The sequence below is a fragment of the Falco naumanni genome, chromosome 3, assembly GCF_017639655.2.
Source record: "Falco naumanni isolate bFalNau1 chromosome 3, bFalNau1.pat, whole genome shotgun sequence".
Classification (NCBI taxonomy): Eukaryota; Metazoa; Chordata; class Aves; order Falconiformes; family Falconidae; genus Falco; species Falco naumanni.
Genome location: NC_054056.1, coordinates 63,307,127 through 63,329,374, shown reverse-complemented (window position 1 = coordinate 63,329,374; position 22,248 = coordinate 63,307,127). Strand labels below are relative to the sequence as shown.

The window sequence follows — 22,248 nt, the reverse complement described above, 5'->3', positions numbered from 1 at the left end:
GATCAGCACTGTGCCTAGTATTTCAGCTACAAGCATACCTTGGATTAATGCACTGACATAATATGCTTTCTATTTTATTTTCACTTTCTCTCACAGCTGTTCCTAAATTTCTAATTTCTTCATGACCACATCAGAGCATCCAGCTGGTGCTTTCAGAGAAGTATCCAGAGTAACTCAAAAATCTTTTTTAGAGTTGCACTGCATAAACCACGAGCTGAGATAAATGCATTTGAAGCAGAAGAAAATGTTTCTCTTTTCCAAATCCTGTTATCATTTGCTTCCATTCAGGCAGAGCTATATGGATGCTAGTAGAAGTGCATATTCAAATGGAACTCCTCACACAGGAAAACAAATTGATCACTATTACTGTCATGATGTTTATTTCCCTGTTTCCCTTTTTTTGTTATTACCATTTCTTCCTGTGCAACACAAAACCCAAACCCTGCCTACAATCTTTATTTAGGTAGCCCAAAGAAGGACTCTACTTTCTTGAACCAGATTCTAAAATCTTGCCCTTTATTTTAAAATGTTCCAACCTTTTAGCTGATATGTGGAACAGAATCTCCCTGGAGGAGAAGGAGCAGGGTATCAGTGCTCTCTAGTTTCACGGGGAGGAACAGTACCATGACCTTTTAACAGCTTTCAGTCTCATTTGATATGCCCAGAGCGCATATGTATGGTTTTTTACAGATCAGATACTATCTGTACTGCCTTATCAAGGTTGGTGACCCAAGCCTACTGTCCTCACTTTTTGATGGCTTTCAGCATGTTAAACTATCAACACCAGCATTTTCCTACTTTCTCAGCAGTCACTGAATTGGGAGTTGCGTGACTGCAAATGCTAAAGGCACAGGCATTGCCCTGTAGAGGTGTGAAAAACAGACACTATTAGCTTTTTGCTTTAGCCCAACAGAGGAACTAAAGACAACAACACTGTGCAGGACATCTGAAACTCCCCAAACAGAGGTTTTCTTTTATTGTCTTATTCTCAGATAGAAATGTACTTCAATATGTTGGCACTGCCCTTGTTTCTGTGCCTGAAGGGACAGGTTTCCCACCCTGCACAGTCTGTGACCAGTGGATGCAGAAATGTGTTCTGTGAGTGGACCACAACACCCAATTCCTTAGTTATTCCACCCCTGAATGAAAAAGCACCTGTAAGCTCTTTTATACCTCTAGAAAATCATGGTTTTTGTCCTTAGCATGCTTTTGTTACATCTCTCTTTCACTTTACTTGGACAGCAGAAAGGGATGCATTTGGTACACACAGTGGCTGCATCTGCTGAAGGAGCCCCATTAGCCAAGAGGCATTTTCCAGGCTCTGTAGCAGCTGCTTCTTTCCTAATATGCAATGTTTGAATTTAGTCACCATAAAGAGGAGATAGATTGGCAAACTCAGTTACAAGAAAAAAGAAAAAAAAATATTTCAGCAAAGAGCTCTTTAAAGCCAGCCTCTAAAGATGAGAGGTGTTTTCTGGTTACTATATTCAAGTTAAGTTGCTGACAGATTTGTCACAGGCCCAGGCATACTGCTGGCAATAACCATGCTGTTCCCTAACACAGCTTCCACAAAAATAATTTTTTTGAAGTGGGATTGTTTCTTTGCAGCAGGTCTCATTAAAACAATATGCCCAGTTATGAAGTCTGGAAGCCACCTTCTTAACCCTCACCTGTAATAAACCAAAGGATGAGCAATGCCAAGATCATGGTCTTCTCATATTTCTTTAAGTATATTATTTACACAGCCCTGTCTCAACCCTGGTTACAACGTTGCTCAGAAGAGCATTCACTCTTACTGTCCGGCAGCCTAATTGATTGCATGCTAGTAGGGCATCTCTGCCCTGTGTGCTTGGTTCACCTGAATTATACCATGTCTTTTCTGTTTCTCTTGACCTGCAAAATATATGCAAATGCTTGAGCCACACCAATAACTGCTGGTTTCTCTCTAAGCAAGTCTCTGGCCCATTTGGTGGCAGATAACCTGTCTGTGTCACGATGGGATTATCTGATGCTGCTGGCCAGGAAAATTACTCATGGAAAAGCAGTGAAAGTTTGAGCAAAGGCAAATGACTGAGCTTCCAAAAAAAGAGGTAAGCAGGTTTAATCCAGCAGTCTCGTTTGACAGGCCTGTAGTGCTATAGGCAGCTTTGGCAGACCTGACTCAAAGCTTCTTAGAAGCGCACAGAGGATGGAGCGGTGCTATGGGAAGAAGGTTCTCCCACAAGAGCCAAGCTGCCCACCCCAGCAGCTGCTGAGGATGGGACAGGGGAAAGGATTGGACAGGGAAAAGGATGGGGTGGCCACAACAATGGCTTGTGGGAGAGAGCTGCCATCCCTCTCCTGCATGGATCCTTCCTTCCCTTGGGGGAAGCAGCACACCCCACTCTTCCTGGCTCTGTGGAGGCCAAAGAAGCAGTGTACGCTTACAGACAGCCCCTCAATCTGGTAGAGAGGGCTAGATGTGAAGCAGCAATCTTTAAATAGTAAGACTTGCTGTCTTTTAGGAGCCCAGGGTTTGGCACTTTGGCAAAGTTGCAAGCTTCCGTACTTGCTCTTGGTTTTGCCTGTTTTCATTTCACTCCTTTTACTTCTTCAAGCTGTCATGATGTAAAGAAGACTTTAAATGTGGGGAAAGGATAGCCCACTTGCAAACGGGGACTTCGTTGTCCTCATGAAAAAACAAGCTGCAGCTCCTTCAAGCTGTCCATGTCCATGCTCTGGACATGTTTTCCACTCATGCAAGGCTTCAACATCAGAGAACTGGGTTCAGGTCAAGGTCTTATAGGTTACCTAACCCCTAGTCCTTCTCCAGTCTTTTCCCATGATAAATTTCCCACATAGCACTAAGCGGATGCCAACACTGTTGCTTCATGAACACTCTCTTTCATACAGTTGCTACAGAAAAAGAGGAGACTTAAATTTTGCAAGTATAATAAAGTTTAGCAAAAGGTATTTTAGATAAAAATAAGAAGTGAACGGAATAAAAGTTTAATGTTTGAATAGTAAACTTTTCCTGTTAAGCTTGGAGGGGTTTATCCACAAACTATATCCGTTATACATAAGTATATATTTGATGTTAAAATTCAGTGACTGCAATAACCAATTGTTAGACAAAGAATTTTAGCTGGATTTGGATTCATGTGTCCATTCAGGTTTCAAGCAACCACCACTGTTGTAGGTCATTTAGATGGAGCATTTCAATTCAAGACTCTTTCTACTTTTTGAAAATTGAAAGAGTTTGAAGGCTCATTTTCTTTTTTTTTTTTTTTCCTTGCTACACCATTCCTTTCATATGGGTGAAAAAGAAAGTCTTTGATTTGCTGAATTTATTTTAGTAAAACTTTTTGTCTTCACATTATCCCTGGGAGTGTTTTGGGACAGCTGGGGAAGACAGTACAAACGTGGAAAGAATTACTTCAAATTGCCACAACATTTAACCATATAGTCACATTATTTGTTCTACTTTACCTCTTGCAAATTACAGCAAAAATGGGTTGCAAAACCCTAATAAATACTACCATAGAGGTCATATTAACCATAAAATTAGGTTAAATATTGGGATTATAGTTCAGAACCATATTGTCTCAGGTATTAATAAATTTTTGTGCAAAAGAGATTTAAATAGCATCTAGTCTTACATAGCAGCACTGAGTTTCTCAGACTTCCAACACAAAGACAGTATCACAGAAAAAAGAGAAGTTACAACAGAGACATTCTTATGTCTGATTCCTAGGATAATATATCAACCTGTTGGCAACTCTTGTACTACAAAGTAGTTTAGAATTCCCACTAAATATACTATTTTAAACCAAAAACTATTATCTTGAACAAAACCTCAGGAAACCTGGAAATGTTTTAAGTTCTCTACTAATTAAGCAATTCCATTTCCTTTAACATTACTTTGCTGATGTTAGAGGAGTTCTTGATGAGAATATACAGGTTTCAGAAGAAACTCACTTGACAAACCAGTTACTGAAGCGCTTGTAACTGGGACTCAGAAGCAGGTTACTTTACAATAATTTTTTGCAACTTCAGATAATGTTCCCGTAAGAACATTTTCTATGAGAAGAAGGCAGCTTTGGGTTAGAGTCAGCAGTAGCATGAAGGCACTGCTACATCACTGCAGAAATTTGGGATATTTTCCCCTACCCAACTCTCTGGAAACATAACCACCAGTCCCAGGATCTCCAGCTTACTTCTCTTCATCAGCAGATTATAAACAAGCTTCTTGCTGCTCCACTCAGTGGTTAATTATTTGCACAAGTGAAATTGCTGCAACAGCAAAGACTTGATATGACCCAGCCCCAGATAGTCAAGTCATTCATCTGGGCTCTAACAGCCTGAGGTTCAAACTCCTGAACAGACCCAGGCAAATAGAGACTTGTCCCTGAACTTCCTGAAAGCCAAGTGAAGGCTGTAATCACAAGGTATTGTTTACTGTGGTACAGGTAGTCTTTCCCTCAGTGGTTTTGGCCAAAATTCCATCTTTATCCACAATCCTTGAAGGATATTCAGTTTTCAAAATTTAAATTTTCTGATGGACAAGTCTTGACCAGTTCTGTTAATAATACTCTAAATCTTACAGTAATATAACAGTAAGCAGATGTTTTGGGCTATAATTTCTTGATTGTTTCCTTTATTGCTAACAGCTGCTCTAATCTTACTTTAATATGCCCCTAATTTCTGTAAATCTCTGCGATACATAGACATAATGTGAGGCTATGATATCTGAAATATTCGGCTAATGTAATTGCTTAGGCAATATCTATCATCTTAATTAAACAAAAACCATGGCAGCTAAGCATAACTGCTATTCTAGTGCAAGAAACACTTCAGGGTATTCCTACTTTGGAAATAGTATGCCTCAACCAATATACAGTGTGAAAATTTCTATTTCTTGAATCACTCACCATAAAAGTAAAACCATTAGGCAAAAGGACAATTGTTTAATGATATATGGATATGTCAGCTCAAACTTGTGTGAACAGCCTTAAGTTATTTTACTGCTCCAACCTGGCCAGATAAAATCCAGCCTCAAAGCAAAAACTATCTCAACACTGCATATTAAATTCAGCTGTACTAATATGGCTAAACAACTTGGAAGGAGAAGTGGTTTATGCCTAATCAGTTTGGAGCATGAATATGTCATCATTCAACCACATCATCACTGCCAGTGCTATTCTTATGCCAATCCAATCATCAAACATGGTTTAGTCCAACAAACTAAGCTGGCCACAGTCCTTCCCACTGCCAAAGCCAAAGGAAAACACCACACCTGGAAAATGCATTAACACCAAGTTACAGAGACAATTTCTGTGGAGGAGGAGAGTTTTGCCATTGATTTCAGTGGGAGGTGGTTGGACATTTTTGTTTCAGAATATTGTTCCAAAGACGGATGTACTTACCCGAGACTGTAGGCTTCAGATCCCAGCCTGTAGGCTGCAGCCAGCTTGTTGATGGATTCAGATCCATGGCTGTAGGCAGCTGAGCTCTGGCTGAGGGATTCAGAGTCAAGACTGTAGGCAGCAGATCTTTTACTTTGTGCAGCAGAGTGATCATAGGCTGTAGATCCATAGCTGTAGGCTGCTGACTCAAGGTCATAGGCTGAAGAGCCATGACTATATGCTGCTGAAGAGGCAAGGCTGAAGTCTGCTGCAGATGCATGGCGGTAGGCAGCAGAGCCCCTAGTGTAAGCTGTAGATCCTTGAGCATAGACAGCAGATTTGCTTTTTGTTTCCTTTTGGTACTGGTTTAGAGTGGACTGCAGTGCTTTATGGCGGTACGCACGGTCGTAGTGCTCATGGTGTCTTTGGTAGAAAGGTAAAGACATCATGGGTGTCTTCTAATTTTGTTTTTTTACAGTATGTTTCTGAATGTAAATAAACAGGACAGTGTCTGAAAAAGGACAGAACAAACATAAGGACTACTGTCAAAGGAAGTTCTGAGTTAGCATACAATTAATACACAACTTCCTACAAACTAACACAGAACTTAAAACTTCAAAAATAAAATGCAATGAATTTAGAGTTATCTTTCTATGATGTGTGTTAGACTCTAAGATAGGTTTGAATTTGAGTTTCAAGATAGTCATATGCCATTCATCATGAGAGAAAACCTGCACTATTGTGTCTGTTTCATTTGTAGTTGGTCTCCCTGTTACTGCAAACTACTCAAATTTTGCATGCTCAGATTCTCCATTCATTACTGTGAACTAATGAAATTGTATATGTTCAGCTTCTTCAGGGATGGTGTAAATACTTTTGTTAAATTACAAAAGTGAGAATAAGGTAATGAATTATTTAAAAAGGCATGAGGAATTCCAACAAGGCTATATAAACTGAAATACAAATCTATGTATATTTCATTCATTTCTGTAATCCAGTTGTTAGATTGAATTTAATATTTAGTTTAATATTTTAACAGTGAATTAAAAAGTGAGTTAAGATTGAGAAGGATGTAACTTTTTCTGTAAATGTGCATTACATTGATTATTTCGTATGTGATATCAGAGATCCATTTTAAATGGCTTATTGTACTTTTGGTTTAATCAGGGATACAATCTGTATGCAATGAGTAAAATAATGTAATGCTCCTCAGTCCAAATGACCCTTTTTCTTTAATCTAGAATGTCATGTTCAAGATTGCCAAGAAACTTCCTCCAGATGACAGCCCCATCTAAGTTTTACTTTGCACAGTCATCAGATTGTCTTGCAGTCACTCATAGTAGGAAATTTGATCAGGTGAGAGGTGGTTCCTCTCTCAAAATCGGATGAGGGTTGAGTGCAGAAAGGATTTCCCTTGTTTAGGTTTTTTTTTTTTTTAAGCTGGCAATTCACTCTTTATTTTGTTATTGTTTTATTTTGCTGTTATTAAAACTGAATTCTTCTCCTCTGACGTGCAAGCTTGCCTCTACTAATCCCTATGATAACCTTTCTCTTATCACTGGTGATTAGGCTTACAACACAGCTAGGATTGTTCCTGAAAGGCACATGATTATGAACAGAAATGAGTTACAGTAGGGAAATGTTTAGATGAACTTAAAGAAGATCTAAAAATAATGGTGAGAAGTGGTTGATGGGGTTTTTTTACTATCAATCACAACAAAAGGAGACTTGTTCTGCTTCTGGTTTTGTTCATGTTGCTGAACAATAATCTGATGTTTTGACATAAAATGCACTTACTGAGCTGGAATGTAAATCATGATTTCATGAAAATCAAGATATTTTTTTCCCTGGTTTTTATGCTTCCTAGGTTTCAGTCTTTGGCTTTTTCTTCAGTATTTGGTTCTGATAGTGAGTCAACAAACTGCAAACTATTCTCTTTGGTAACTGCTCAGATACTCACCCTGACTAAGGCAAATTATGGAAAAAAAAAAAAGTTTCAACTTTCTTGTATTTCAGGGCTCTCTCAAGGGAACTGCTCTTTATGTGATAACAGAACAGATCACTTGTTGGCAGAAAGCCAAAAAGAAAGCCAGTCATTCAGAAGTCTTTAAGTATGTAAAAAGAAATTGCTGATATCCTGACCACAGTGAAACTGTGACTTCAGGAAGACCAATTTATGAATTTACTTGATTTTTATCTGAGGAAAGGGGAGGAATGAGAAAGTGGTAGCTCATTGTTCTCCACGGCAAAAAATTATGTTCCTTTTCAATCCCCTTATTTCTCCTGCTGGCTATTTTTTCACATAAGCCTGAAGAATGCAATTATTCTGTCTAGTAGCCTTGTTTCTAATACCTATCAATATTTTGTGTCATTATTTCTTTAATTTTGTTAGCTTCAGGTATTATGTAGTTCCTCTTAATTTCCCAAGTTTCAGAAAATTTCTTCTCCGTTTTTCTTCATTGCTTTCCCTCCCAGCTCACAGAGCTAGGTTAAGGGTCTGCAAGCCATTGTGAGCTCTGCTGAGCAAAGTTAAGGCATACAGATGAGTATCGACCCCCGCACACTGAAAGGGAAAGAACATGAGAACATCCTGTTTTCCTTCTGTAGAGTACTACAGTTGTCTCCCTTCATCTTCACCAGCTTTATTTGTAGTGTTGGCTGGCTTCATTGTAGATACAACAGCCACAATGCTAACAGCCGTTTAGCCCTGTTGTTCAGGGGTTCCCAGAACCTTCCAGGCTTCAATGTAAGGAAGATGATCCACAAGTATAACCACTGCATGTGTTGCCCATTAAGAAGAAGTTAAATGAGGCATTTCATTCACATCTTACCAGAGCAAAAGAATAAGCAGTGGACTTAAAGTCAGCATAGTTAAAATTCACAAAGGCAACCTTTTTCTTCCAAACATAAAGGGTCTGGATCTCACTGTCCTCAGGAATAAGAGAAAGAGTCTACGACAGGGGTAAAACTAAGGCAGTAAGGCGGGAGCTAAGCACTGAGTCAGCTCTCATGGTTCAAATCAAAGGCCAATACTGACGTCATATAAGAGGAAACTTCTTTTATAGGTATTTTATCACACTATGAGTTATGTTTTATATTTCCTCTGACACATCAAGCATTGCTCACAAGTCAGGATCAGTTAGTTACAATAGTCTGATCAGATATAGTAGTTTGATGCTATTGGAGATGACAAGAAACTCTGAACCTTGTAAGGATTTTGCTCCTATTTGAAGTACTGTCTGATTATCTGGTTGACTGCAATTTCTTAGATTTTATAAAATCCATGCTATCTGCACCTACTTAGTTTGTGTCCACTAATCAGCCCCCTTTAGTGTGAGGGCAACACTCCCTCTCAAGATCTGTGTAGCATTTCATAACTGCAGAGCTTGGCCTAAAAATATTAGTGGCCATAGTTAGATGAATACGCAGGGTTTGGAGCTATATGTTAGCAGCTGTTGAACTGAATTTTCAAAATGACTACTCAGGAGACAAACAGTTCTGTACTTGTTCATAGGTCGTGGCTACACATTAAAGACAGTGATTTTCTTGGCATTATCTCTTGCACTGTTTGCCAGTCTGTGTAATTCTTTAAAGACCTACTCCATCAATCAATGAAAATAGTGAAATAGGTGAAAACCAGAAACTTGTAAGCAGGAAAAAATATGATAACATTTCCTTCAGCTCAGCTAATGGTTTTACAAATCACAAGACATCCTGTGCAACTAGAAAATATTTAGATTATATATACGTTCTCTAAGCCCAAAGGAGGTTACATGACAAATTCCTCCTGTATCTCAGTAACCTATGCTTCATCTGAGACTACTGGACAATACGCAAAAACAGTTGTATTAATAATAAGTGACCCTTTGCACTACTTTGCTTTGTTTCACAGTGGAACCCTCAAATGTCTTCAGTTCATGTCCCCAAGTCCCTTCAAGTAACTGCTGAACTGAGAAGAATAAAGGAAGCTACTATCAACTCGTCATTACAGATTCAGATTAAAAATAATTGAACACATAGAATCATAAAGGAACACTTACCAGAGCCCAAATGAATGGCAGCAAATGGAATAGCTCTCAAGTGGATGTAATAGCAGAAAAACAGAGCAATGATGAAGCCAGCAAAGAAAGAGGTAGTCAGGATGAGGGGTAAGAACTGGACTTCAAGGTCCAGAACAAAAATAATGCCTGCAGTCAGTGGAATGTCAGAGCCCCAGTCCAGACCTTTTATGGCCAGGAGGGTGATAAATATAGCATCGAAGAAGGAGAGAGAGAGAGAGAGATACCGATACCCTGTGCTATCTCTGTGCAAAGACGTGATGACAGGAGCTTCACACTGAGTTCTCCCCTTAAAGCATTTTCACTAAATTCCATATAAAATCAGCATTTCGTTTCAAAATTATTTCTAAGATTTTTTTTCCTTAGTTAAATCAGATTTAGGAGAGAAAAAAATATTTATTGTGTCATGAACCAGAAATGAGGGAAGATCAGTCCCCATATTGACCTCTGCCATGGTACAAGAATGTGAATATTTTATGGGTTCCTTTCTTTCTTTTTTCATGCCAAGCCACAGTGTGTGTAATGTAGATATTTCAGCTTAATAACAAAAAGACAAACAATCTAGAGAAGTAGTTAGCAGCAAAACTTTATAAAGCTATTCAACATGTTAAAATTCATTAAAAATTTACTTTGTTCTGTTGACAAAGTTTTACTTTATCATCTTATTTAAGATAAAATACTACATTAAAATCATGACCTCATGAGGCATTTAAGTATATATATATAACGCAGCTCTAAGATCCAACCTTTTGTTTCTAAATTGAACACTGTTACCTCTAGGTATAATTAAATGGGCTTGTCTTCTTTCATTTTGGTTACAGCATTTTGGCACAGAAATGTACAATCAGCGCAGCTGAATATTACATCACAACAATTTCCATCATCTGAGGTCTAATAGGTGGAATACACTGTGACTTCGTTGTAAATACAGATTTTGCTCTGCACTGTATATTTAACTTTCAATACAAGTGATTAGTCCACTCTCTTTTGTGCATTTGCATTGACAGAAATATTAACCCTCTCAGTTCTGCTATAGCACTTTCCACCACACCCACCAGGCAACAAAACTGAGGACTTTTCAGATCTTACTCCTCTGCTGAGGTCTTCTCCCTTATGGGTGGAACCACCAGCAGAAGGTCAGGATGAGGCCAACAGGTCTCAGGTTTTTCTGTACGGTGGTTCATCAGTATCTTCTTCTTCACCTCACTGCCTTGATTCCACCTGAAATCTCTTCATTCTCCCCAGTAGCTACTTGTTGCCTGCGGAGCTGTTAACTGATGCCTGATGCCTCACCATGAAGTAAGTTCACATGCCTCTTCATATCCCACACCAGGAACTGCTCCACTACATTAACCATATGGGCTTTTGGTCTTTGCTCTTCAGCACACAAAGTTTGTGTTTGTACACATACAAAAGTTGTACAGTCATAGAAACTGTGTCTTGGCTAAGGAAACTGTGCAAAATTGCAACAACAGAACGAAAAATGGGAACCCAAATACAACCTCTACTGCCCCCCAGAATTCTGTGCCAATGGCAGAGCCACTGACCTATAGAATCTGGGCTATAATATACATTTTTATGCTAGAGAAGATGGGGGCTTCAGTGGATGGACTCTTGGATTCTATTACAGACTCCTAATCTGCTGTGGATCATTTAAAGACTAAATCACATGCAAATTGCTTTTTAAAAATTCAGAGATATAGAGAAATGAAAACAATTAAACATCTTGTTTCTCTGCTTTCATTGCAATACAATTTGTATAGATCGCAGGTGGGATATAAAAATCTAAACAACATTTTCAGTGTTTTTCCGGGTATAATGGCACTACCAAGTCCAATACAGTTTTCAAATTCTGTACTGCCTCTGTTTATTCTGTAAATAAAATGGAGATAGGTGGAGTGTGACAGCAAAATTGTTTGGGTTCTTTCATTACTTTGCCACTTAAATTTACAGTTATATATGACTTTAAAATGAGATAATACCCACAGCTAATCTTAAACCACTTAAATCTTATTTGAATACCAAAGCACATGTTTCAAACCACTTGGAGCTCTGTAAGTCTCGGAATCCCTGAGGCACTGTGTAACTACATGTATTTAGTCACATCAGTCCTGGGAGAGAAACTCTTTGGAAATGTTAGTTCTGTCTTCTGCTTATTAGAATTACATAGTGCCAGAGACCGGTTTGTTTTTCTGAATGGGAAAGCTGGAAGATTAATTTAGAACCTGACACAGCTGAAAAAATAACTTGTCCATTGAAGTATTGAGAGCTACAGCATCCTGTAGCTGTGGGTATTAGTCAAATTCCACTGCATCCAAGTCCATCTCTTTAACTAGATTCCTAAATGAAACTAGCAAAAAAGTTTTTGGAGGACAGTTTTTGAGTATGTGTGTTGTCTTCTGGAATTTATTTTCAAATTTGGGTCAAATTATCGAATGGATTCCCAAAAAAAGATGTATTTCTCCAGAAAAAAATTACTTTCGGAAGATGTGCTATTCTCCATTATACCCTAATTAGCCATCTTCATAACCCACTGAAGACAAGGGAGATCTGTGTTCCCTTACCTTCACCCATGAGAAGATCTTAATTCCCAGGTAAAGTCAGTTTTTCTGTTTATTCTCTGCATCACTCTCCTTCGTGTATTTCACATGGAGTCAGACTTCTAACAGAACTGACTAGGAACAGCCTGCTGCAGTTTGAGAGTCTGGCCTCACACCTGGAAGACCAAGTGCACTTTCTCCTTGATACGGCTAGAAATCTCATTTGAAGTTTCCAGTAGTTCTGATCAGCGAGTTCCTCCTCACAGACATGGCGGCTGGGTTGCAGAAAGAGGAGGATGTTGCCACTTCCTGCACTGCCAGTCTGTGATTCCAGCCCTCCCATTGTTGCTCTGCATGAAAACAAAGGTTAAATAAGAAAGGGATTTCTCAGATCTTATTTTGACATGCAGAGGTAGGGGGAAATTAATCAGGTATGAAATGAACCAACACTGTTGCAAGTTTTTCACTACGAGTGCTGAACGTTACTGCTTGTTTTGCATTGGCAGGTGCTGGTCTGTCATTATCCCAGTAAGAAAAGCACTCAGACTCTGGAAGGTGTTAGTCAAAATGTAATGTATTAGTGCCAACGCTGTAAGAAGAAAATAGTACAGATAATCTTACACCCCCTTATATGCTGGGAACCCCGGGCACTGTAGCATCAAACAGGACCGAATGGCAGACAGAGCTCAGGGGCTGTGACCAGCAGCACAGAGCCCAGCTGGAGGCCTGTAGCTGGCGGGTTCCCCAGGGCTCAGCGCTGGGCCCAGCCCTGTCCAACGGGCTCACCAGCGCCCTGGGTGAAGGGGCAGAGCCCTCAGCAAGGCTGGCGGTGACACAGCCCCGGCAGGAGCGGCTGGTACCCCAGCGGCTGCGCTGCCCTTCAGCGAGGCCTGGGCAGGCTGGAGAGCTGGGCGGGGGGGACCGAATGCAGTTCAGCAAAGGGGGTGCCATGGGGGCCTGGGGGGCATCGGGAGGAACGTGGCCAGCAGGTGGGGGGAGGTGATCCTGCCCCTCTGCTCTGCCCTGCTGAGGCCGCACCTGGAGCGCTGTGTCCAGTGCTGGGCTCCCCAGTTCGGGAGAGACAGGGAACCGCTGGGGAGCGCCCAGCGGAGGGCTGTGGAGGGGATGATGAGGGGACTGGAGCATCTCCCTTGTGAGGACAGGCTGGGAGAGCTGGGCCTGTTCAGCCCAGAGGAGGGAAGACCGAGAGGGGATCTTATCAATGCACACAAATATCCCATGTGTGAGTGTCAAGAGGACGGGGCCAGGCTCTTTTCAGCGGTGCCCAGCGACAGGACAAGGGACAATGGGCACAAACTGCAGCACAGGCAGTTTCGTCTGAATATGAGGAAAAACTTGTTTACCCTGAGGGTGGCAGAGCAGTGGCACAGGCTGCCCAGAGAGGCTGTGGAGTCTCCTTCTCTGGAGACATTCAAAACCCGCCTGGATGAGATTCTGTGCAACCTGCTGTAGGAGAACCTGCTTTAGTGGGGGTAGGCCTAGATGATCTCCAGAAGTCCCTTCCAAAACCAACCATTCTGTGATTCTGTGACTCACAACCCATATGCAGCACACCATGCAGACCCTGTCAGAAAAGGATCCCCCATTTCAGTCATTTCAGCTATTATGGGATTTTCTCACAAGAAAACAACTATTTATCAATTCTACTGTCAAACAGAAAGGATGTTCACAAGAGAACTTCTCACTGCACTGCTGGACACAGGCGAGGCCATGCAGGTGGTGTAATTGCTGGTGCCGTGTGGGAGCTGCCTGCAGGCTCCTTGGTGCAATCAGCTGGAAAAGTTAAACCCACAGCTAAGGCATGTGTGCAGCAGCCCGAAGGCTGTGCCGTACCTGCAGCACAGCCTGGCACAGCACAGCACAGGCCTGAGCAAGCTTGGGTGAACTGCTGTGTGGATCACTCCCCCATGTACAGAGGTCGCTGGTCAGGACGACAGCATAGCTCCACCCCTGGTCCCGGCTTCCTCACTGTACGCTCCTTCCTTCTACCTGCTGACAGGCAAAGATGGAAAAACATTTGTCATAAACTTAGCAAAGCCCATCTGTACCTGGTCCCGCTTGGAGTTATCTTTCTGCACCAGGGGTGACCTGAACCACATACAGTACTCCAGAAGCAGTTTCATTAGAGACCGTTACCTTCATACTGTGACACATTTCTGTCTCTGCTGAAAAAAACTCAACCGATAAACTTTATAGTTGCATTGGCCTTTTTCACACATGCATTATATTGGTAGCTTACAGTCGTTCTGGCTGATTAACGTCTTCAGATCTCTTCAGTCCCCAGTCACTTCCAGCTGAGGCAATCTAGTAACAACTTACATCTCATGACCTTGCACTCTGTACTACTGAATTTCATCTCAATTACTCTAAGCCTTACTGCTATATAATACTCTAATCCTTCTTTGCAGGCAGATGCCCCTCAATGTTATGTAGTCAGCAAATTACATTAGAACCTTTCTATTTTTTGATAATAAGACCACCAGCAGAAAAATTAAATACCACTCCCAAGACTGTTCCTTTGCTACTAAAATCTCTCCTCCAGTTCTTCCCTTCTCACCAAAACCTGGTATTGCTTGACTAGCCATTGGGCTAGCGTAGGGCTTGGCTGCCCTACATCTCTTACGTAAATTTGCCATTTTAATTAACAGTTTTCCAGGTGGTAGGATATTGAATCCAGATGGACTCAATCTGTTGCACTTCTATTGTTTGGAAAATGATTTATCATGTTATAAAAAAATAGGTTACTCGATCTGTTCTTCCTGATTTGGGGTTTTTTTTTTGCTCTAGATGGGCTACATGATTTATTCCACAGTGTGTCTCTGGAACTGCAAGTGTCCCATAACAAGTTCATTGCTGGCAGCATTTATTTTCCTTTGTAACATTTTAAAGGTTTCTTTTCATTTTAAAACCTCACCCTGAGAGCCTATAGCAGACTCCTAGAGCTATTCCAACAGAAATTTCTTGTTATTTCTTTAAGTGCCTTTGGCACTCACATGGTTTTTCAATCCATAGTATCTCCTGTCATTTAAAATTACTTATCAAAAGAGATGATTGTTAAATCTTGTCCTATACTGTGTCTGTCAGTCTTTTCTAAACACCACAGGTCCTTCCATACCTTTATTCCAATGATGATGGATAATTTCTGTTACCCTTATTCTATTTAGGTTTTCATCTTGGAAAGACTGGCCAAAACACCTTGACACGAGACTGCTGAAGGACCAGAGAGTTGCTCCAACTGCAGATAACCCAAAGTCAGAAAACTGGACTGAGGCATAATATCTGAGCTCTTGTCATTTAGTTACACAGCTTTCAGAAGCAGATAATATACTTCAAAACATGAATTAAGTAGTTTGGTCAGGATATTGGCCAAACAGGGGTGTCCAGTGCCTGGAGCTGGAGCTGCCCAGGTGTCCCCCAGCTGCCCTGCTCCTGACTGGGGTGGTGGGACAGGCACTGGCTGCCAGGACATGCCCTGATGTACCCCCACGAGCAGCCCCCATGGCCCCCAGGGAGCCCAGACACTTAAACAGTGACTTTATATTAATTGTCTTCCTCTTTCCTGTTATCAAAAGTCTGTTTAACTGCACTATTCCATTACAAAGAAAATAAACTGCAGATATCATCCCACTCAAATTAAAGCCACTATTGCAATAATATGAAGCAATTGCCTCAAGTATTGCAATAATCATTACCACAATCATCCAGGCATAGCTAACACAAATTTACCACCCAGTAGGCAATAACAACTTTAATTTTCCTTGTCCTCACATTGATTGATGAAATGTTTTTGAATCAATCAAATGTTTCCATTAAGGGAAAGATAGTGGCAATATCTTAATAGAAAAAAAAATGGGTTTAACTACCACAGTTGGAAATTATTTCCAATATAATAATAAAGCTGAACAAAGTTTGGAGGAAAATTTGCATCAAAAAATTACAAACTGATTGTTTTATTCAATACTCCCTGCAAGACAGAGCCATCAAATTTAAAACATCAATTATGAATGAAAAACTTTTCCAGAAGCTGGGGATGTAACGCAAAAAGACCTGGGGAAGACAAAGAGAGGAAAACAGACTGGAGTTCAGTATTTGAAGAAGAGAAGGAGGTACACTGAAGAAAAGAAGGAAATGAGATTAGAAGGATCTGATGGGTGAAGGCACAAGTCAGAGACGATTCTGGTGATTATTTGCCATGTGTGATTTAGCTTTAAATGAAACAGCTCAAATACCAACAGCAGAAGTTGCAGCAGCAAATGATTTTGAGACAACCACCAAACCTACCAGTATTTTTTATAAATATTAAGACAGTTAATCAAATTATTTGAGTAGTTTTTTCCAGTCACTTAAAACATCTGCTATAGCTGGTGGCTTCAAGCTGCAGTGCAATCATATTCCATGAGGGAAGCAATGTGTTTAACTTTGAAATGGATCAGTTCTGGGTTTTATGCGATGGGTGTTTGTTCCTCCATCCATGCTACAGGACAAGTTTCCTACAGTTCTGAGCAAGTTCACGTTTGGAGACCCAACAAAAGGGACCAGCATCAGCTAAAGTAAGATGCTTCAAAGGCTGGAGAATATATGAGTTTGTAGAGGGCAAGGCTGGTCCAGTTTCCTGACTGATAGTGGTCCATGCTAGACGACTCAGGAAAAGATGCAAGAAGTCACACAGTGGGCAGGTTTGCAATATCCTTTCCAAGGGGATGTTTCACCTTAACATTTGTTGTTTATCAGTTATTTTATGATCTTATAACTCATGTGACTTATAGGAGAAGTTGAGGTGGCTTAACAAAGTCCTTTATTAAAAAAAATAAGATTTGTAATAGCTATTTGTAGTAAAACTTCAGAAATCAGTATAATGGTAGTCCTACAGATGACAGCTCAACCTTTACTGACTGTCTGAAAATCAATTTGGATTTGGTTGCTTTATAAGCTGTCAAAAGTTACTAGTTCCCATCTGTCTTTTTCTCGATATAGCTTGTCCTTGGCTTTCTACCAGAAGCTGTCAATATCCTGTTAGCACATCCCTGCTCCTTCCTCTGAAATCTCCTTCAGCAGGACACTCCAACAAGGTGGCAGCAGTCTTCACCCACAATGACTGGAAAGAAGCAGAGGACCACTGCTTCGTTTCTAATGACTAGGATTCACAACTCAGCATCTTTATACCCAAAGCAAGCCTTGTAAGCCACTGTAAGGTTAAACAACAGCAGTGGCAAAATATGAATCCTAATCTAGCAAACCCATCTCCTCCAAGTCATTTAGCCACACTAGATTTCAGAACTGCTCCTCCAAAATACAGTGCTTGTGTATGCCACCAGTGAAAAATGAAAGTGTCATTTACACCTCTTTTTGGTATTTCCACCATGTAAGCTGCAGTGGTGTTGAGTGGGAGACACAGACCATATGGGCAACAGATGTGCCCAAACCCCACTGGCTGACATGGCTCCTGAGGACAAGGGACCACAGGTTCACTGCCAGAGAAAGAAATCTCTGAGACTGCAGGTGGGGGAATGAAGAGGAGGTATGAAAAGCAACATACTGGGCAGGGGAAGGCCAAGCAGGGGGTGAGTTTCAGTTATTAAAATATCCTCCCCTGCCTACACAAGCAGCTGGCTTAGAAAGTAGAACATCTTTTCTTCCTGCTATCTCAGAGTATAGATTTATCCATGCTAGATTTAACTAACTAAATCCAGCATCAGTGATGGTGTAGCTTTGGCAACACGAAGCTCAGCATGGGACTTTTTCAGCTGCTAATTACTGAGCTAATCAGTTTTGGGTAAGTTTTTCAGTCAGCCCTGAACTTGGTATTGCTGCAGGTATACAGCTAGCTGAAATAAACTAGTTAAAGTGCTCGCAGGTGTATCTCTAGATGATGGCTGTGTGGACGTATCATTCATTATTTTTTCCAGCACAAGAGCCTGAGGTCACCAAGGCTCTGTTAAAACCCAGATGATGTTATACAATAAGGCACATCACAACATGCGTAATGAAAAAGTCCTGCCTCCTAATGAAAACAAGAAAGAAAATTACTTACCTAGCATATAGAGTGCTATTAAATCAAGGCTGCGCTGATACAGCCTTAATTCTGCCCTTGTGTCTGATTATGTTTGTACTTTGAACCACTCCTCCCAGTACACATCATGTCCACATTACATGGATGTGGATGCACATTGATCACCTGCTCCCTCATTCTTCTTCTTGTGCCATTCATAAACCCCCTACTCTTGTTTACTTTTCACCTACATATTTTCACTTTGAAACACCATTCTGCACGCTGATGTTGCATGTCACCACTTGAGACAAAATATTAAACCATATTTGGCATGTTTTATTTGGCCTTAGAAATATAAAGTTACCATTCTACATGCTGTCAAACAGGTAAATAGTATCCCAGGAGCTCAATTTCTGAGACCTTAAATAAGGTCTGAAAAGACGGAGATATGATGTAATATGGCATAAACAAATGATGTATGGACCATTTTTGTGGTGCAAAGCACAGGCTGTAGCACTGTTGAGTGTACAGCCTGGCCCACGCTGCGTACTCAGTTTCTCATTACGGTATTTTTCATTTGGTGCTTCAGTCATTTTAAATGGATGTTGAAAACAAAACATTGTCCAAATGAGCTAAAAAGCTTTCCATTAAAAATCTTTGTACTGTTTCACACCAGCTACTTTGAACCTCTTCCATGCTTTGGCACTGTTCAATCTCTGCATGGAAACTGTACAGAGATTTTATATGTGCTTGTGAATCTGACAGGCATATGTAATAGAAATTATTTCAGAATATGCAAATTGATAGGGGGAAACATTCTCTTGCTCTCTTTCTTCCCTGACTCTGATGATGATTACTGTTGCTTTGCATAAGTCAGAGCAGAGCTGTAGGAGCTGGAGAGGTACAAGATTCAAGCTTCCTATGTGATGTCATTTGTCAAAAATCTTCCACATGCTGATGTGCTCTCAAAAAAAAAAATCACCATTTTAGATTGAAGATCTTGCATCTCACATCTCCCAGTTATTTCATATTTTAAATATTACTTCATTTAACTTTTATCTGTAAGGCTGGATTTTTTCACCAGTTCTTATTTTCTTGTGTCAAAACTTTTCCATGTAGTACCTATCATGGCTGTCTCAGCTAAACTGGAATTCCCTATATGTTTTAAATTGGACCCCTTCTGTTTGAAAGAACAGTTGGTGGGTTTTTTACCCATATTATGAATTTTTACATTAAAAAAATTCTGAATGTTGGCCCATAAATAATGATTTTCTTACCATATTAAAAAACAGGCAGGAAGACTGCAAATATAAATTAAATTTATTTTAAATAATTTTTATTTTAACTAGTCCTTTATTCAAAACCATCAAAGATCAGTCTATCAGACAAAGAAAATAATTTAATGTGGAATCTTAACAGAAACCCAGCTGCAATATAATGGTTTGCAAAAGGAAAAACTCATTCACTGTGAGGGTGATGAGACACTGGACCAGGTTGCCCAGAGAAGCTGTGGATGCTCCATCCCTGGAAGTGTTCAAGGCCAGGCTGGATGGGGCTTTGAGCAACCTGGTCTCGTGGAAGGTGTCCCTGCCCATGGCAGAGGGGTTGGAACTAGATGATCATTAAGGTCCCTTCCAACCCGAACCATTCTGTGATTCTATGGTTTTCTCCATGCCTGTGGGTCCTGTTCTTGCAGCCACTGGCTCTTCTGAAGTACTAGGTAAACATGAGCTGGAGAAATCCTGCTGGAGGCTCTCACAGATGAGTAACTGTCAAGCATTGCTAGTAGGCTGAGTACCAGATTTTTCATCTGGGTACCAGATAAAAAATGAACCTTTATAATGTGATTAACTTCTCATTCTTTTCTGGTTTCCAAGAAAAAGACTCACCCAATATCTGTGGCAAAACGTCCCCATTTTGATGGCCAGATGGGTAATTTGGTACTGCTCCCTTTACCAAACCACAGGAATCAGGGAAATTTTCCCAGTGTGTAACCATCATCTCTGCATGCTACCCATGGCATAAGAATCAGAAGACTTTGGTTCAAATTTCTTCTCTTTTATAGAACTTTCTGACTTGTTATTCTGTGCTCTTCCTTTACTTTTTTTCTCATTTTCCTCTTTCCTGTCAGTGTTTTGGTCTTCACAGGATCTTAGTATCGTTTGACTGTACAATATGCTGATTTCTGAATTTTCCTTACACCATACAGAATTACTACTTAAAACAATGCACCACCGCAGAATTCCTAAATCTAGCTCTACTTCATTTGTGGTTTACAATCACACTTCTCTCTAGCAAGTCTGAACTGTGTGCAGCAGTATAAGACCAGCCTTTTAAGCTACTCTGATTGGTTTACATGTCTGAAGTAAAACCAAAGAGCGTTTATTACTTTTATTCGACTGCATTTACGCACTTGGAACAATATTCAGTTGCCAAGAAAGTCATTACTGATCTTAAGCAGAGAAAATCCATCTTGGAAAAAATTAAGCCTATGTGTAAGTGAAGGACTTCAGAAATTGCTCATATATTTTTGTAAGATAGGATTGTTGGTGCTAGACAGAGGACAAGTGTCCTATTATTTTACTATCATCTGTCTATTTGACATAATTAGCCCTATGTTTGTAGAAATTTGCATACTGTTTTCCATCTCAGGGTACCATACTGTTAGTCCAGCTAATAATTTTTAGTAATTGGTTGACTATCAGCATACAGTAAAGCGCATCTGAAAGGCAATTTGGATCTACAATGAGAACCACAGAATCACAAAACAATTCAGGTTTGAAGGGACCTGGGTGGTCTCTTGTTGAACCTCCAGCCCAGGGGTCCTCAAACTACAGCCCGTAGACCAGATACAGCCCCCCAGGGTCCTCAATCCAGCCCCCGGTATTTACAGAACCCCCTGCCCGCCCCCCCCCCTCACCGGGGGTTGTGGGGGGAAACCAAGCAGCCGCAGATGGCTGCCTGCCACTTCATCCGCGCGCCGGCCCCCTGGTTAAAAAGTGTGAGGACCCCTGCTCCAGCCCAAAGCAGGGTCAGCTGTGAGATTCATCTGTGAGATTGCCCACAGCTTTTCTGAGCTGTATCTTGAAAACCTCCAGCAAAGGAGACTGCGCAACCTTCCTAAGCAATGTGTTCTAGCCCTTGAATATTCTAACAGCTGAGAGACAGAAGCATCATCCATAGATCCTCACAAATCTGGGGTTTCCCCTCCAGAATCATAGTTTGAGTCTTTGTTGACGTTCTTAAAAAACTGTGACTTTTCTGGCTCTACAGACTAGTGTTTGAACACCTCCAGACAATTGCAATGCACACAGGTTGCCGGTACTCTAAAAGTTGCAGAACAATAACCACAGACCACGTGGAGGTCTGATGACAGATTTGTTTTAAAACTCTCCACAGTTTAAACAGTGTTGTATTTTACTATTCTTGTTACTGGTTCAGATCCCTTAGGATCAAAGTCAGCCCCAGAACCAGTAGTCCATCAATTGCACAAAGCCAAGTAGTTTTGCTCCATTGTACATTTCCAGTGTCTTAACTATGGTTGTAAAGCTTTCCTTAAGTCCAAAGGATGACTTCTGACAGTGACAGGCTCTAAAGATTTAAAGGGTATTTCTATATCGCAACCTACTTGCCCAGTTTTCCATCTCCCATCCTATATCCCCATCTCATGCCTTCCAAACTTTGCCTTACCTGGAAAATCAGTGGCAGAGCTCCAGTCATTGGGCTGGGAGCATTTGAAGGGATGCAGCTGGTGAAAGTCTCTCAGGAGAACAGGAGCCATCAGTTGGCTCTATCACCAGAGGGGAGGTTTTTCCTAAGAAGGCAAACTGTGACATCTGGATGATCCCTGAACATAGTTCAAGGAAGGGTTAGTGCTGCCTCTCCGCTACGTTGTCAGGATGGCTCACAGAGTTACAAACATTTAATATTAACAAGCATATGATGTCCAGAAACATGAAGCTGCATGTTCAGATAAAGGATGTGGACCTGAGAAGAAGGAAATAACTTTTCCATAGGTTCTGAAAGAGCTGCATACCAATGCACAGAAGCTGAAGTGGCTTCAGGAGCTTAATGAGTTGTATGAAGGAAGATTAACTTCTTCATGCCAGACAATGGCAAGGGAAAGCCACCAGTAACAGTCATCAATGTCAGAGGCAAGCAGTCTGTACTTACCTTACACAACACTGAAAGCACTGAGCTGTACCTGTATTGCAAGCTGTGAGAACATGGAGCTGTGGCAATCATAGGCATTTTAA

The 22,248-nt window shown here is 40.8% G+C and overlaps 1 protein-coding gene across 6 annotated transcripts in view; it reads right to left on the bottom strand.

Moving 5' to 3' along the window:
• The window catches only part of MYOM1 (myomesin 1), a 79,043-nt gene extending 66,634 nt beyond the window's left edge, over positions 1 to 12,409 (bottom strand). For 2 of the 6 annotated variants that reach the window (XM_040587012.1, XM_040587014.1), the window contains exons 1-2: positions 12,007 to 12,354; positions 5,406 to 5,895 (exon numbers count right to left, since the gene is read on the bottom strand). In XM_040587012.1, the coding sequence (XP_040442946.1) occupies positions 5,406 to 5,833 (428 nt within the window). In that variant the 5' untranslated portion in view covers positions 5,834 to 5,895; positions 12,007 to 12,354. Of the gene's footprint in view, positions 1 to 5,405; positions 5,896 to 9,424; positions 9,535 to 12,006 lie in introns of those variants that run through there. The other 4 variants (XM_040587016.1, XM_040587017.1, XM_040587018.1 and 1 more) reach the window with 3 other exon arrangements.
• Positions 12,410 to 22,248: the final 9,839 nt, after the last annotated feature.